We start from the raw sequence: 17467 nt of genomic DNA on the forward strand, positions 1-17467 counted from the left end.
ATAGTGAAGTAGCATGCACATTTTGCAATGATTCACCTAGGTCTGCACAAGTACAGATACATTGCATGCCCAGAAGTAAAGGTGGCATCGATGCATGCCTTGCATTTTTCCAGCCAAAGGGCTGCTAGTATAGATATTGCATGTTTAAAAATTGAACACAGAATATAGCATGTTTCAATTTTTAAAAAGCCATTTATTTATCAAGTATGCATGTCCAAAATTATAGGGACCTATAATGATGCACAATTCTGTATTGTAATATTATCCAAATTACCCTAAAATTCAATAATACATGGTATACTTAACTACTAAATTTAAAACTAAATAATACCTGGATCCAGTTATGAACATAGCAGTGTATGCTTAATGTACCTGTTAAGAAAAAAGGATTTAAAAGTTTGAAGACATACTGTTGATCATGCTGGGCTTGGTATATTTAGTAAATAAATCAGACAAATAAGCAAATTTTCAAGCATTATAATTCTTTTTAGCATTACTGATGATAAAATGATAAAGCTTTTTTTTCTGAAAGAGAGCAGCTTCTCTTTGAAGAGATTGTATCAACTTTGCAGAATACTCAGAAACGATTCTGCTTGGAGGTGGTAAATATAATTGTTTTCTTAAATTGCTATTATAGCATATGTGCCATTCTTTGAATCCCACCCTGTATAATACAGCAACAACTTAACTGCTTTTTCAGAATGTTTTCTTCCCACCAGAGAATTTTCAAGACTCTCTTCACAGAGTAAACCAGCATTTGTTTTAAAATAAAATTTAAATTTATTGGTATAACTTAATAGGAGACAGCATACTCCTGGAGAATGAGAAAACTAGATTCGGGGGCTGCTGATCTCTGTCTAGGCCCATATTAGAAAAGCAAATCAGACTTTATTTTGTCATGCTCTTGAGGTTCGAAACTGCCACTTCTATTTGGCTAAAACCATCCTCTCACACCCATTTCTGGGAAGCAAATGTTAATCGTAGCATATGAAGCACTATAAAGTGATGCATACAGCAGGCACCAACTTTACTAATTAGACTCTGGAGTTGCACTGGCATTTGATCATTCTGCTATTAGAGCAAGCTCTTAATTATTTGTGAGTAAAAAGAAATATAGCTGAACAGCCTTTCCCCTGGTACCCCATCCACATCAGGTGGCCGTATTAAAAAACTAAGGCAACTTCTTATATTAAAAAATACAGATTGGAGGTGATAATTAACAAATAATTTTCTGATGTGAACTTCCCATGACTGTTTATAAACAACTTCATTTAAATGTGTCTACTACATGTCTGATAAATAGAACAAAGTACCTCATGGGTCTCACTCTATGGCTGTCCACTTGGGAGCCCTGGGGGAAGTGATCTGACCATCTTTTAAAGTTAGTGTGGAATGGGAGGAAAGTAAAGGATTATGAAAATCAGAAGGACTCCACCATCTCTGAGTGGAATAGTACAGTTGTGCAGATAGATGTGTGGTCAGGTTCACGATACTCACAGTGTTCAGTCTGGAAGCAAAGCAGCAGTTCAATCCCTAGGTATACCAGAAGCCAAACAAATGTGTGTGCAGTTGCCTAGCCTGCGTTAATGGAGGCCCACCAGGCCAAACCGGAAGTTATGTGATCAGTTAACTTTTTCAAAGAGGAGCATGTTATTGGAACACTTCATTCAATGCAGTAAGCTTTGGTTTTGCTTTGGTTTAGAGCCACTTGATGTAGGAGCGAAGTTTCAGGAAGGGTCATGTCTTCCTCGTTGAGTGTTTTCCCCAGCAATTTAACAGGAGGTGCTTTTGCCATCAACTCTCAAAAGAGTATTTGTCTTGGTTTTTCTCTTCGGAGGGATGGTAGTGTCCTTTCCTTTACCTGATCTCCATTCCACTATGTAGTTCTCACCTGGTATCTTCTGTTTCTCTTCCAGAGTGAAAGAATTGAAAAAGGCCAAGGAACTTGAAGATATACAGCAGCATCCCTTAGCAATGTGACATTGCTTTTCAGACTATTTTCATTTCTGTTTTTAGCAGAGACATGCAGCAACATACACACGCACATGTGCGCGCACGCGCGCGCACACACACACACACACACACACACACACACACACACACACACACACAATCCCTCTGCAGTTTTGGGGAGATCAGCTGCAGGATTTTAACAGGAATGTTTTGGTCATTGCATTTGCACTTTCATGGACAACTTTTAATTTGATCAGCAAGACATCTTGGAACTCAATCTTCCATTGGATCATGGGAAAACAAGACACCACAAGGAATTGAAAGAGGGTTCTTCTGCTTAGGAGAAGCCTTCTCCCTTCTCATATAGGGCTGTACTCAAACATCGTGTGGAACTGTGCAAATACTTATACCAAAAATATAGATAAGAAAAGGTGGGGATGCACTAGCAAAAAACGAGAATGCTCTTCCTGCACCTGTCAATTATTTCCAAGAAGCTGAATCTTTGGGATTGGTTCTCAGTGGAGGGCTTAGATCATACAAATCTTTATTGGGTCCGTGTGTTCTCATTTCCCTCACTGTTTTTCTTTTCTTTGTTTGTTTTTGTTGTAATCTCTACAGCACACAATGCAACTTTTAAAATCTGCAGGTTTTTAATGTGTGGAAATTTGCAGAGGGGCGGGTGTGTGGTAAACGGGTAATGCATGGGAAAAAATGAGAAACAGCTTACAGAGTTTATTTTCTTGTCCCCACCACCTCCCAAGAACCTGCGAGTATAGGAGTCATCTTACCCCTTTTCTCATGTTCAGCACTTTAATTTTTGGCCTTACTTCCATGTGCAATGAGAATTAGAGAATTGGTAAAGCATGTAGCTTTTTTTTAGTAACCTTGGAAACTGTAGTCATTCTAAGGAATCATAAACCTTGCCTGGACATTTGCCACCTAAAAGATCAGTGTGGTGCTGCGTTCTGGCCAGTAAATTCCATATTTTGGCTATATCTCATCCAAACTGAGCAGTTTCTGTGTATATATAGAAGGTAGAAATGGAAAGTGAGAAAATATTTGAAAGGGATTATATTAATTGCTAAATATTTTATTCACAAAGGTCAATAACATGGCAAGATAAAATTATTTGTATAGTTTTGTCTGAATGAGCAAGAAAAATGTGGATGTATTGTTTGTATATATTGTATATATTAAAACAGAGATATGTGCATGAAATCAAGAAAAAAGAAATGAACAAAAGCAAAGCATTAGTGGCTATGGTCTGTAAAATGAAACAAAAAAAACTTTATTTCACTATAAGAGTACTTTATTTTAAATGTTCTTTAGAAGAACATTTTGCTAAAGCATGACTAAACTGCAAAAAAAAAAGAGCTACTGTATTTAGAGTTAGGAAAAAAGGCAGAGTAACATTACTTAAAAAAAAGGATATGTTTACATTTAATTTTGGCTACCAGGAGTTTATTTTATTTTATTTAGTATTTTTTTGCCAATGGTGCCAAGTAATGTGAATGCTAATATTGCTTAAGAAAATTAAGTTACTTTTGCTAAACAGATAATCATGAGTCAGTATAAAGCTTAACACCATCCACTCACTCCAACAAAGAACACTTAGAATGATCAAAACCTGACAAAAGAAATAGTATGATAAGTAGAAAAATGTCTCATGTTTTCATATCTCCTGATGGAAACCAGAAAATGTAACAAAAATTGCACAAAAAAATAACTAAAAATTAAAAAGATGCAAACTGGTCTTGTAGGGACGTCATGGTATACTACTCTTTCCACGTAATGAGGAGCCAAAGAAATCTGATGCTTTTAAAAAATTAAACTACTAATGTTAAATTGAGAGAATAAAGTTTGCATTTGCTGATGCCAGTTTAAAATTCCCAGGTCAAGTTTCAGGATCAGTTGGTGTAAAGCTGAGATAATAGTTTTTTCTTGGTTCTGGCTGCCAACTGTGTGTTAAAACTCAAGGCTTGTTGTGAAGCCTGAAAATATTCACAAATAAGCTTTTAAACTGGTGTCGTTAGAAGGGAGGTAGATACAAAAAGATTGTGGTAAAAACTGGGGTCAGTGCTCTTGGTGCCTTTTCTATAATTGTACTTGTTTTTTAATTACTTCCTTTCACTGCCAACCTCGGGTTACTGTACAGTATATGTCTTACTGCTTGTGATCAGCTTGGCAAAAGCGACAGCCCCACAACTAGTGGCCACCTGTACATTTGTAAACTGACCTGACTCGATTTTGTTTTTAAATGTGTGGATTACGTTGCAGCTATTGCAGTCCCCATCTAGCTACTTATTATTTTACACAATTTGACCTATAGGAGGACACTGTGTAATTTATAAACACACAATTTTGCATTCATAAATGGGAATAGAATGTGTAAGCCAGCTCTTTCAGAGTATCATATGTTAATACTGAATTTAGATACATTTATTCCATTTATTATGGTACAAAAACTGATCTTTTGACAAGAGTAATGACCTCAGTGATTTGCTTTAAGCCTCACATTTGTTATTATTTTATGTAACGTTTCACATGCTACATTATTAATTGAGTAAGTTAGACAATTCTGGAAGATGAAGACTTAGATAGAATTAGGAGGGTTCTTACGGAGGGGATAGGAAGTAGGTTCAAAACCTACCAGTGTAGACTACCAGTACAACTGTGAATCCTAGGTGAGGTACAAATGCACTTCCACTGAAATGAAGCATTTCTGTCCGCTTTTTCTTGGTTGTGAATCTTAATTTTGAATATAAGATGATAGGCAAGCGCAGCTTTCTTGGATAATCTGAATTCCCAAGTGCCAGGAGTAGGACTTCATTATAAAATTAATAGCTAATCTTATTCTGTCTCCTGAAGATTTAATTGCTATTCTTGTTACCCATTTGAAATCAGCTGTACTGTGTGAACGAAATAAAGACAATTAACTCGAACCCCTCTCTGGCTGCACGGTCGCTTATGGCAGTTCCACACAGTAGTTGGCGCCCAATGGGGGGTCCCTGAGACTTGCATGTAAAACTAGTCTAGATGTCTTCTTTTTTGTAAGTTTTATTTTTGTAATTGTGCATGTAAAGCATCATTGAATCAATGGATCTGTTGAAGAAATCAGCTGCTGGAAACCATGCAAAATGTTTTGAATTGCCCTTAAAATATGGAAAATGTTTTCTGAATGCTTTATATTCTTTCTGCTGTAAATTAAAAATGAAGAAAATTTCCCCATACTTTGTGTGTGTTTTGATTATACCTAATACTGAAATCCAAGGTGATCAGCAAGTCTCAACCATAGGGAATAATTTCACGTACTTCCACCCAGATGTATGTTCTGACATTGAATGTTACAGTTTCAGGTATGTCCATGAAAAAAATTCTTAGCGTGAGCCACTGTTCCTAGAACACTGCTTTTCAGCTCTCTTAGGCACCTCTCAACATATCAGAATCATTTGTCTAAGTGCAGTGATTTGAAACAAGGATACCAATTTAAATTTATCAGTTAAAATCCTCTGAAGTTTTTAAAAATGCTTCTTCCAGATGACTACTAATACCAATATTCCCTTCTGAGAATTATGTCGTCATTGCCTCATTCTCTTTCCCTGCAGATCCTCATATGCGTCCCCGGGCCCTTTTCTATGTGGTCCGTCTCAGTGACCCTTTGGTCTCTACAAACCATGTGCATTTCCACTGTTCTGTGTTCACGATGTTTGTTCATCTCTTGCCTGGAAAGTTCTCTTTTTAACTACCCAACTCAAACCCTACCACTTCTGTGGCATTCTTGTCGGTTGTAACATACGCTAACATTCCCTTTTCAAATGACTCCACCTGGAGTTGGAAAAGACAGTTTAGTACTTAAGTATTTTACTTTTCATTTCTCATCTAAACTGCTAGTTGTCCATGTTTTGTAGTGTTTCCTTTGTTTTTCCTGTAGTTGGGAAGAATGCTTTCAGTAACAAACACATTGCAAAGTAACTGCGTTCCATTTGTGCCTTCACCTCCGATCAGAAGTAGAGGATCTACTCTGTTTTAGGGCCCAGAATGCAGAAGTGTGAAGACTACGCTCCCTGATGTCAAGGCTCCCACCAACATTGAAATATGGTCTGGACAATGACATATCTCTGTCACAAATGGTACACGAAGAGCGGGGACCTAACCCACCCAGTGCCTGTGGTAAATATCCCAAGTGGACTTCCCATCTCTTTTTAACACGTTGTTTGGGAAAATGGTGTTTCCAGGACCACTGGGTTACCGTGGGATGTTATGCAGAAGTACACACTGTCTCCAATATTGTCACGGTCAGAGAAATGGCCCGCGGACCCAAAATAACGTAGCGCCGCCGCCCTCATTAACCCGCACAGTCCCTGCAAGCGCCTAATGCTCCACGTCCTCCGACGTCTGCACGGGCAGCGGTGGTGACAGAAGCTGACACCGGACGACCTGCCCTCGAGGGAGGCGTGGTCGCCGCCCCACCCTCTTCCGGATCGCTCCGCCCCTTCCGGCACACTCTGCCGGGTGACGTCATCGCCGTCGCGCCGTCGCCACCCCGCCCAGCTCCCGGCTTCCGTACCCCCTACGCCCCTGTCGACCCTCGCCCGCCGCCGCCGCCGCCAGAATGTGAGTGACGCGACGCTGTGCTTGGCGGGACGGTCCGGGCTAGGAGATGGCGGCCCGCGGCTGGCACCCTGCCCGGCCAGATTCCGGCCGGCCATCGCTCGGATGCGGGCCCGCGCTGGGGCTCCGCGGCTTGGGGGGTAGGCGGCGTCCCCGAGGGTGCTGGCCGCAGACAAGCTGGGCCGGCCCCGCGGCCCCGCCAACCTCCCGGAAGGGCTCCGCTGCTGTCCGGCGGCCGCCGAAGGGGCGAGGCCGGGGCGGCCGGGGGCTTTCCGGAGCTAGAGAGCGCTCCCCACCCAGTCCCCGTCCCTTCTCTTTCCCCAAACGGTCTCCGAGAGTAGCGGGCCCCGGTGTTGGGCTGGGCTCCGGAAGTTGCAAGGGAAAGGACCTGGGCCCTGTATTGAGGTACCTAAGGTCAGCGTGGACTCGGAAATGAGCTGTGGCTTTCTCCCATTTTATACTACGCACTCTTGTAGTGGCCCTTGGAAACGTGGAGTTTCCAGTGTGACATGCAGAGAATGCTGTCAAGAATAACAAGGACCCTGTGTGCCCCCTTCAGCCTGCTCATTGCTCGCCTGCAGAGGAGAAAGGAATGGGTGTTTTCCGTGGGTTCCTTATAGGAACTAAGGACAGCATTCTGGGGTGTTAGTGCTAAGGCCGCTGTGCCAGTAGATCACACTGGTTAAGATCTTGATACGTGGAATTATACCAGACCTGGTCTAAACGAAGACTCCACTGCCGCCAGTCGTGCTGATTTTCTAAACCTCTACTCATCTATGAAATGGGGTTAATAGTACTAACTCCGTTAGTGAGTTACGAGGATTAAGTGAAAAAACATTTGGAGAAAAGGTACCAGTAGGTGTGACCCTTTGCTGTTATCTGTCAGACAATAAACTCTGTGAGGGCAGGAATGGGATCCATGTATCTTGGATCTCTGACACACGGTGGTATAAAATAACTGTTGAGTCAATGAATCAGCGTGGCTGTTGTGTCTAAGACACACGCTAGTTGCTGTCTTAGACCTCTAAGACCCGGGAGTCTGAGCTGTTAGAGAAGTTATATCTGAAAATTGAAGCGTTTCCAACCAAAAATGGAACCAATAAGGACTTCCAAGCCAGAATGATCAAAAAAGATATGCCTGGGGAGAAATAGAGCATTCAGTGGGTATTTTAAAAGTACCGTGCCTTTTAAAAGAGGGAGCACTGCTTCTGCTTACCCTGCTCACTCACACCCCTCAGCACCCTGCATCTTGGTGTTCCTGACCCTGTTTCTGTAAATGAATCTACTTCCCCATAGTGGAAAAAGGACATTCTATAATTGTTCATAACTATGAAAACAGTTCTTGCCACAGTGAAAAGATCAGGATAGCACTGAGTGCATTTATGTAGTGCATGCCTTTTAGAACAAATAATTTTAGAAATCAGGAAGTAGAGTTTACCTTTCTTAGCATCAGGTGCTTCAGAGATACAAAGTAGGTCCTATTAAACCTTCACTTCAGATCCCTGTCACTTTTCACTTTTCACTTTTCACATGTGGGTGAATCTTGGGAATTAGAGGAACTGGAGGAAATGTCATTAGAACCTTTGTTCATTACCATAGGAAGGATTTCTCTTTTTTGCTTTAGTTATGAGATTTCTAACACTCAGGGTCCTGGAATAACATCTTCACACTTGCAGAAATGTATCTGGAATCACCGTTGACTCATACTCCTTCCCGTGTTTCAGGTCTGCAGGTGCGCCTGCGACTTCAAGTGCTGCCTCTGGCAGCAATCGAAGACTTCAGCAGACACAAAATCAAGTGGATGAGGTATTGCTTTGAAATGTTGAAAACATGAATTTTAAACCAACATGGGAACACTCTGGAAATAATTCTGTTCAGAGAAAGTATCACAAAAGTGTGAATATAAATGTTGGTTGTATCACAAATGTAACAAAAATTTGTCCCCTGCTATTCTCAAAACCCTGATATAATCTTCTGAGAAGTCAGATTCTCTGGTTTCATGCTTGTTTTCCTGTAACTGAATTACATGCCTAAAACACAAAACACTCTTTCCTAAGAGCATTCCTCCAAGAACCACTTAAAATGTATATTTTGCTACAACAATAACCCATTTGAAAAGAAAAAGGAACCACTTTATAAAAGAAGGTAAAGAATCTTGAGTATTAGTTCCTCAAGCCAAGACCAATCCTTCTGACCAGGTGTTTCATCAAAATGCTTTTTCTAGTTACCCAGCCTGAACAAGCCTCTGTATAATTCAACTAATTCTGTTCTAATTTTATTCTGCATGAAACTTTTGTTTGTTTATGAAATCAAATGGGGACTTTTTCTTAACCAAAAGAGTTTTAAAGACAGTTTTGTTTTTTTGTTAACAGATAAAACTTACATAACATACAGTTAGCCATTTTGAAGTGTACAGTTCAGTGGTGTTTGGTGTATTCATAATGTACAACCATTACCTGTCTAATTTTACAATTTTTTCATCATCCCGGAAGAACACCCTGTACACATTTAATGGTCCGTCCCCATTCCCCCTTTCTCCCATTCCCTGGTAATCTGTAATTGTCTTCTATGGATTTGCCGGTTCCGGACGTATCAAGTAAAGGGGATCATCCACTGTGTGACCTTTGTGTCTGGCTTCTTTCACTTAGCATCATGTTTTTGATGTTCATCCAAGTCGGAGCCTGTGTCAGTATCTTGTCCCTTGTTATGGCTGAGAGTGTTCCATATGTGTCTACATAATTTGTTATCCGTTCATCTCGTTGGATTTTTGAGTTTCCACCTTTTGGCTATGATTATTGCTGCTATAAACATTCATGTACAAATATCTGTGTGGACATAGGTTTTTATTTCTCCTGGGTATACACATAGGAGTAGAATTGGTGGATTATATGGTAGTTCAATGATTAACTTTTTAAGGAACCACCAGACTTCTGCACAGTGCCCGCACCATTTTACATTCTCACCAGCAATGTCCAAAGGTTTCTGTTTCTCCACATCGTCACCAATACTTGTTATTTTCTATTTTTTGGCTATAGCCATCCTAGTGAGTATGAAGTAGTATCTCATTGTGGTTTTGGTTTGCATCTCCTTAATGACCAATGATGTTGAATATCTTTTTATGTGCTTGTTGGCAATTTTTATGTATTCTCTGTAGAAATGTCTATTCCAAGTTATTACCCATTCTTAATTGGGTAGTTTCTTTTGTTGAGTGGTAAGAGTTCTTTATATATTCTGTATATTAAACCTTTTTCAGATGTATGCCTTGCAAACATTTTCTTCCATACTGTAGATTGTCTTCATATCCTTGATAATGTCTTTATAAAGTCCAATTTATTTTTTTCTTTTCTTGCTCTTTGGTGTCAAATCCATGAATAAATCCAAAGTTATTAAGATTTGACTCTTATACTTTCTTCTAAGAGTTGTATAGCTTTAGCTCTTATACTTAGGTCATTTGATCCATTTTGAATTAACTTTTGTATATGCGATGAGATAGAGGTCCAAATTCATTCTTTTGCATATGACTATGTCATTTTCCCAGTACCATTTGTTGAAAGAGTGTTCTTTGTTCTATTGAATAATCTTGGCAGCTTGTCGAAAATCAGTTGGCCATAGGTGTTTGGGTTGATTTCTGGACTCAGTTCTGTTCCATTGGTCTCTTATTTTTTTATGCCAGAATCATACTATTTTGATTACTGTAGCTTTGTAGTAAGTTTTGAAATTGGAAAGTGTGAGTCCTCTAACTTTGTTTTTCTTTTTCAATATTGTTTTAGCTATTAAGGGCCCCTTGCAGTTCCATATGAATGTGAGGATTGGCTTTTCCATTTTGCAGGGGACAGTAGGAAAAATGGCCATTGGAATTTTGATATTGTGTTGAATCTGCACATCACTTTGGGGAGTGTTGACATATAACAATATGTATGAAGTGTTCCAGTCTATGGACTTGGGATGCCTCCACATCTAATTAGGTCTTGAATTTCTTTGAGCGGTGTTTTTAGTTTTCAGTGGGCAAGTCTTTACCTCCTTGGTTCAGTTTATCCCTAAGTATTTTATTTTGGATGCTACTACTATATATGGAATTGTTTTCTTAATTTTCTTTTCATTACCAGCATATGGTTCACAGATTTTGATCTTATACCCTGAACTTTCCTGAATTTGTTTAACAACTCTAGTAGGGTTTTTTGGTGTGTGGATTCTTTGGGATTTTATTATATCTGGAACTTGTTGTAAATAGAAAACATTTTACTTCTTCCTTTCCATTTTAGAAGTCTTACTTCTTTTTCTTGCCTAATTGCTCTGGCCAGAACTTCTGGCACAGTGTTGAATGGCAGTAGTGAAAGTGGGGTACCCTTATTCTGTCCTGAAGTTAGGGAGAAAGCTTCCTGCCTCGCACCTTGAGCATGGATGTTGTTTTTCCATAAGTGTCCTTTATCATTTTAAGGAAGTTCCCTTCTGTTCTTAGTTTGCTCAGTGTTTTTATCATGAAAGGGTGAGCCTCCCACAAATGAAAATTTGTCATAAAGTTGGCTCAAATAAAGTACTGACCTGAACAAAATGTGCCACTGAATTATTGAGAATTTTTGTCCTTCTATTTCGTTATACGCGACTTGGTGTGATCGTATTCAGGTGGTGGACATCATGAGAGTCAATGTGGATAAGGTGCTGGAAAGAGATCAGAAGCTCTCTGAGTTAGATGACCGTGCAGATGCCCTGCAGGCAGGAGCTTCCCAATTTGAAACGAGTACTGCCAAGTTGAAGAGAAAATACTGGTGGAAAAATTGCAAGGTAATTCTCTTTTAACTGGTCTTTAAGTCACCCTTTGTTATTCTCAGGGGGTTAACAAAAGCTATAAATAATGCTGGACTTTCATAAATCTCGGAGGTGAATTTGACTTGCCACACATGGAAATTTGGATTGACTTTGAATCTAAACCACTGCCTGCATCCCCTTTTCTCCCCACAACTAGGAATTCTCCATGTTCTGTGGCTGAAGAATAGGAGTGTCCAAAATCAATCACAAATATAAGCCCCTTCTAACCTCCACTCCACAGAGCCCTGAACACAGATTGATGGGAGAGGGCTGGAGTCGTGGTCAGTTTGCGTGTGGTTTTGTGAATGGCTTCCGTGTCGACCAGGAGAGCTGCTCGAAAGCCACAGTGTGCTCCACAGCAGAGCAGAAAGCAGCTGCACAAGAAATGGGGCCCACAGCCTATTCTGTACAGCTCCCATGTCCCAAATGCATCCTGCCCCCTTCCTGGTGTAGAAGGGACACTATCCCATTCACAGGACAAACTTAGAGGTCCTTCCTTATGTGGAAAACTTATATGGCACCACAAATCATTTGAATATCTTACAAAAAGCAGATAAGTAACCTTCAGGCCCTAATTGAGAACATGAAATTTCAGGCTTTAAAAATTACTTCAGATTGTAGCGCACCTTAATTTCTCTTTCAGTAACTAGAATGGTATTATATGATACTTGGGTACGCTCATGGATCTTAGAAATGTGAATGTCTGTTTCATTGCAGATGTGGGCGATAGGGATCGGTGTCGTCGTCCTCCTCATCATCATCATCGTGGGTGAGTCCTCAGCTCCCTGGGGAGGTTAAGTCCATTGTCTTCACAATTAATTTCATGTACAAGAACTCAGAATAAAAGTGCCCTCAAATGTTAGTTTATACCAAAGAGTTTTGTTTTCTTCAGTAAATCTTTTAAATACTTGAGTGTTACATGATTAAAATCTTAGATTCTTGAGATAAATATTGATCCTTTGAAGTTAAAGAAAATATATTCATTTCCACTGACTTATCAGGTTGCTCTCTGAATATTATCTTCTTCAGCTATTTCCCTTTATGAAAAATAGTATAGGCTAGTATACTATAGATTGCTATATTATACCAAGTATAGTATAGATTGGAAGTGTGGGCCACCTGTGATCTCCCCTAGCTCCACCACCACCGTCCAGCGCATGGCCTTCAGCAAGTCAGTTCATAGCTCTGAACTGCAGTTTCCTCATTTGTAAATTACTACCTACTTCATATGTTTGCTCTGAGGACAAAACTGGTTAATATATAAAAAGTGCTTAGGATGGTATCTGGCATATGATAATAGTTAATAAATATGTGTATATATAATATACATACATACAACTACTATTATTACTACTACTACTTCCCGTATATACGGTGTTGGAACAACTCATTGCTTTTCTTAGCCCAGTACATGGGAACTATTTAAAGAAACAATTCTTTTGTCCTTTCTTTTGACACTCTCCTCTAGCCCTCTACAAAATGTAGAGAAGCTATTAGGAAATTAGATGAATTTAATTTTTGTTCACGTTTAGACAGCAGCGCTAATGTTAGTTCTGGATTTGCACTGAAAGACTAACCCACTGTTTTGCATCTCATCTCCCCTGCTTATTAGTGTGGAGCATTTCTTCCTGAAGAATCAGTGAAATTCCAGCCTGCTGTTCAAGAAACCTCTTCAAGACTTTTGACTTAGAGCCTGCCATGTTGTTAAGCTTACCTTACTGTTGTATTCTAAAATGATTATTTTCTGTTAGTTGATGTAAAGTTTAATTTCTAGGAAATGTGCCTTTGTTTTTTAATATGCACTCCAAACTAGAAGTATAGTCAGCCCAGCCTACACTGTGCGCGGTGCCTTTACAAATTCACATATAGGCTGATAAGCTTCTTCAGTTCCAGAGTGTTACAGTCTAGAAGTAATGTTGTCTGATTAATTGCCATTAATTTCAGTCAAGGAAATTAGTTCCAAGTTACCAATTCTCATCGTATGTTATCTTTAGAACTGCATTTTAAACTTAGGGGTAATCAGATTTCCAATTTGTGCCTTCCAGAAAGAACACTACTGCCTAACGCAAATCGGTGACAATAACAGGCTGTGCCTTATTTTGCTGTTTTTCTAACTCCCTAACAGAGAGCCCTCTACTGTTTATAAGCACTACTGACTCTGGTTGTATTTAAAATAAAATGCTGGTAAGGAGTTTTCACTCTTACATTAGATATGAAGATGTTTACTTTCTTGTTATGTATCACTTGCTAAAAATATGCCTTTAATCAGAAATAATAACCTCTTTAAGATATTTTAATAGAACTATGGCTGTGACCAAAGGTTCTCTTTTGCCAAAAAGTTAAATGCCAGTAAAATGTCCTTAAGTCTGTTCCTGACAGATAAATTCAAAGAAGTGACAAGTGGGATTTAAGGTGCCCCTCAGAATTAAAACTGCAGTGTCGTGTGTGAACCATCTACATCCTGACGGGCCTCGCTTGCTTGCGTCTGACACACTGTAAGTGGTGGCATGACTCCCGTTCAGTCTGTCGTTTTTCCCAGGGGTTAGAGGAGGTTTGAGCTAGACTCTGACCATCACATACCTAGAGACACAGCTTTATCCAGCAGTTTGCAGATCGTCAACTGTGGATCCAGTTGGTTTCTATAATTATGTGAGCAACAATTTTGTAGCCTTCAAGTGAGACCATCTGCAGACTGGTCATTATATGACCCCACAGACAATACCTCGTTGGAGTGTTTCCTATTTTAATCCATATTCCACTTCCTAAATCTGTCTTCTAAGTTCTGCTTTCATTTCGGCATTGGTCAGTGGTGGATGACTTTTCAGAGGATTGTTAACCAGAGACTCTTTCTTTGATGTCATAGACTCTGCACAAGATGCTGCTTTGGAAATAGCTGTTGTCGTCTGAGAGACTGTTGTGTATGTGAGACTTTCAGTATCAGGGTATGTGGTGTAAGGATGGGAATTCCGGTAGGCATGAAAACTGGCAAGAAGGCACTGAGGGAGAAACACAGTTTTACCACTCTGTGGCTCATTCTTACTGGCATATTCTAAAATTCTTGTTCACATGCTAGTATGAGACTTAACAGAGCAACAGCACTGAGGTGCACCAGGGCATGGGCTCCATTTCTTATCTGTTCCCGTGACATCACTGAAATGACACAGTGTTGGAAACATGCCGTGCAGTGTACCCAGCTGTGAGAAAACAACAGCCTTCAGCACCGGGACATCGGCCCACCTGGCTCAGGGTCTCTGGAGACCTTGGTGCTCTCTGCTGAGCCTTGATGCCCAGTCCCATGTAACCCACTGGCTCCTGCCCTAACCCAGGAATACCTCGCTTGTATCTGCATTTAGCTGGGAACTTGCCCACTATAATGAACGGAATAAACTGTTTATAAACGTAGTTCTGATACCTGTGTTGCTTATAGAAAAATAGCTGACCCTCGTCTCAGTCTTAGTGGTATTCCTTGCTGCTCCCCCTGCGTCTCCCTTATAAACCCCCAAACTCCACTTTGTCTTTTCCTTTCTCCCCGCCCCTCCCCAAGAGTTTCCTTTCCTAGAACCTAGCATTTCCCTGTACCCTAGTGAACAGAGGTAAACCATGCCCCTTGTGCAAAGTGACCGGGGAACTGGCTCACTCATGATTACCACAATGTTCAGGATTTGGCTTTTGAAAAGTTTCTTAAATACGTGGTCTTTCAAAAGTGACATGCAGAGCTGGCCCCGCATGTGGTGGGCTAGACAGCTGCCTGCATGAGGCCTGGGGAAGGGAATTTGGGCGGATGAGGGACAGCTCCGAATGCATGGCTTTTGTTTTGATTGTGTGTATCTTCCCCTGGAATACATTCCCACTCATATTCTACAAGCCCTAGGAAACAATATACTATGGATAGAAGTATACTTTTGCTCATGTTTACACTAAAATGCCAATTTTCTGTAAAATCCTATTGGGAGAGAAGAGGTTGGCTTTTTTCTATTGTCTTGGATAGATGGTTGCTGCTTTCTTGTCTGATATAGTATTGTATCCTTGAAAACCACTAACTAGAACTGTGCCTTTTGTTCAGGATCTTTATATAAAGAAAACTATATGATCTTTTGGTGCCATTTCCAAGATACTGAAGGAAAATGTGCCATAAGTGGGCTCCCCTTTCTCTGCTTCTCCTTTAAATGTCAGGGTTCCTTAGGTCTGGATTCTCAGCCGACTTCTCTTTCCATTCTGCTTACTCTCCCTGGGCAATCTGATCTAGTTTCATGATATCTCTATTCCTCAATCTGATGATTCCCAGCCTGTTATTAAACATAGGCCTCTCAAATTCAATGTGCACCAAACAGAATTAAGCATTCCCCTGCCTCATGTTACTCTTCCTGTCATTAATAGTGTCTGCTCCAGAGAATGGCACCATCATTCACGCAGTTTCCTTGCCGGACAAGTCCACTGGACTTGCCAGTATTTTTGGTCCCCATGCGTATCACTTGGGATATGCTGAAGGTGTGCTAAGGATCAACATCCCCGACATCTCAACACCTTGAAGTTGTTTTCCTCATTCATGCCACACGTCTAATATAGTCAGCAGGAAGCCTCTATCACCAGTCGCTCAGGGAGGGACTTCCTGTAAAAGTTTGTTTCAGGTCATCACTGCAGCAGGAAGGGAACTTCACGAATTGTGCACTGGCTCCCAAAGCTGCTGCCTGCAAGTGGAGCCAGCGGCTCTGCTCGCCTTTCACTGGCTAGAGCAAGTCACGTGACCGTGCCAAACCTCAGAGGTGGCATGGAAGGCGATCTTACCTGTCACCCAAAGGAGAAATGGAATGTTTGTGAACTTTTGCCTTCATGAAAGCAACTTCAAAGAATGCAGACAAACTCCTCCTGTCTTGTACTTTCTAATGAGCTGTGCCTCCTACATGATAATTCTATATTTGCATCACTAATAAAATGTTTTTCTAAAGTATGGTGATTTTTAAAATTGTTTTGAGTGGGGACTGTTTCCTTTAAAATTGGCCAAACTGCCTCGTGCATTTAAAAGTAAGCATCCTTATTTACAACTGAGCTGGTTTTCATAGTTGCAGAAAACTCAATCTGTAAAACTAGAAGTTACTTAAGTAAAGCAATTATGTCCTAATTATTAGAAAATAATTGTTTTTCCTCACCCTTTATAGAGCGAGCTAAGTGCCTCTAAAAATCTCCTACATGTCTTTATACTACCAAACCACAGAAAAGCCTTATAGAAGTGCCTACTTCAGGCCAAGGCTCTGGATCCCAGTCTAATGAAGGATGCCTCTCCATCAGTTCCTCTCGTCTGCAGCTCTTCCTGCATCATTCATTTCTCCCCCCTTAATAGATCAAAACCCACAGACCTTAGCAAGGATCTCCACAGCCCTCCTTTTGGAAAACACCTGTCTCCAGCCCAGCATAGCGAAACCCTCCAGCTCCCTGCAGGCACTGCCCTAACGGTCCACCTTTTCTTCAGTTCACACACCGCTGACACACCTTTACCCAAGATCGCCAGCTTGGCGAGGCCCAACAGGGAATTCACCGCCCTTGTCTTACTCTGCTTATTACCGGCATTCGATAGTTTTGTTGCCAGCTCTCCTGAAATCCTTCATTATTTAGCTTCTGTGACCCCCCCACACGGTTTTCTTTCAACCTCCTGTCATTCTTTGCCTGGCTTTCTGCTCAATCTCCAAATCTCCCTGTGCCCCACATAGTGGCCTTGGGCTGTGTTCTGTCTGCAGTCTGAATCCCACATCACTGTAAACTCCATGTAGACTGACGACTCTCGGATGTAAGCTGTGTCTCTATCCCTGGCTTCTCCTCCTAAATTCCAGGCTGGAAAATCCAATTGTCTACCGGACAATTACACTTGGATGTGTAATGCACATCTCAGACATAACATACGGAAAACAACTCTCAATTCTCCCTTCATCAAAACTCACCACCCCTGAATTTGTGCACCTAAGCTGATGTCGCATCACACACAGCACAGCTTACGCCCAAGACCCAGGAGTTGATGGCGCTCTTGTATTCACAACATACATTCAACTTAACAGCAAGGCCCTGGGAGCCCCATGTCCAACCTCTCTCACCATCTCTACTGACG

The 17467-nt window shown here is 40.8% G+C and overlaps 2 protein-coding genes across 16 annotated transcripts in view; both read left to right on the forward strand.

The window, feature by feature from the left end:
• The window catches only part of CAMTA1 (calmodulin binding transcription activator 1), an 806010-nt gene extending 800827 nt beyond the window's left edge, over positions 1-5183 (forward strand). For all 14 annotated transcript variants that reach the window (XM_036999801.2, XM_036999802.2, XM_036999803.2 and 11 more), the window contains one exon: positions 1917-5183. In XM_036999801.2, the coding sequence (XP_036855696.2) occupies positions 1917-1949 (33 nt within the window). In that variant the 3' untranslated portion in view covers positions 1950-5183. The remainder of the gene's footprint in view (positions 1-1916) is intronic.
• A 1256-nt stretch (positions 5184-6439) lies between these two features.
• Positions 6440-16315, forward strand: VAMP3 (vesicle associated membrane protein 3). Of its 2 annotated transcripts, none has more exons than XM_017657788.3 (5): positions 6440-6567; positions 8289-8370; positions 11188-11346; positions 12088-12139; positions 12983-16315. In XM_017657788.3, coding segments are annotated over exons 1-5 (315 nt in total). In that variant the 5' UTR covers positions 6440-6565; the 3' UTR covers positions 13003-16315. The 2 variants fall into 2 exon arrangements, with proteins under 2 accessions (XP_017513277.2, XP_073089228.1); XM_073233127.1 differs by lacking the exon at positions 6440-6567 and adding an exon at positions 6573-6704.
• The last annotated feature ends 1152 nt before the right edge of the window (positions 16316-17467 follow it).

This window comes from Manis javanica, chromosome 4 (genome assembly GCF_040802235.1).
Source record: "Manis javanica isolate MJ-LG chromosome 4, MJ_LKY, whole genome shotgun sequence".
Taxonomy (NCBI): Eukaryota; Metazoa; Chordata; class Mammalia; order Pholidota; family Manidae; genus Manis; species Manis javanica.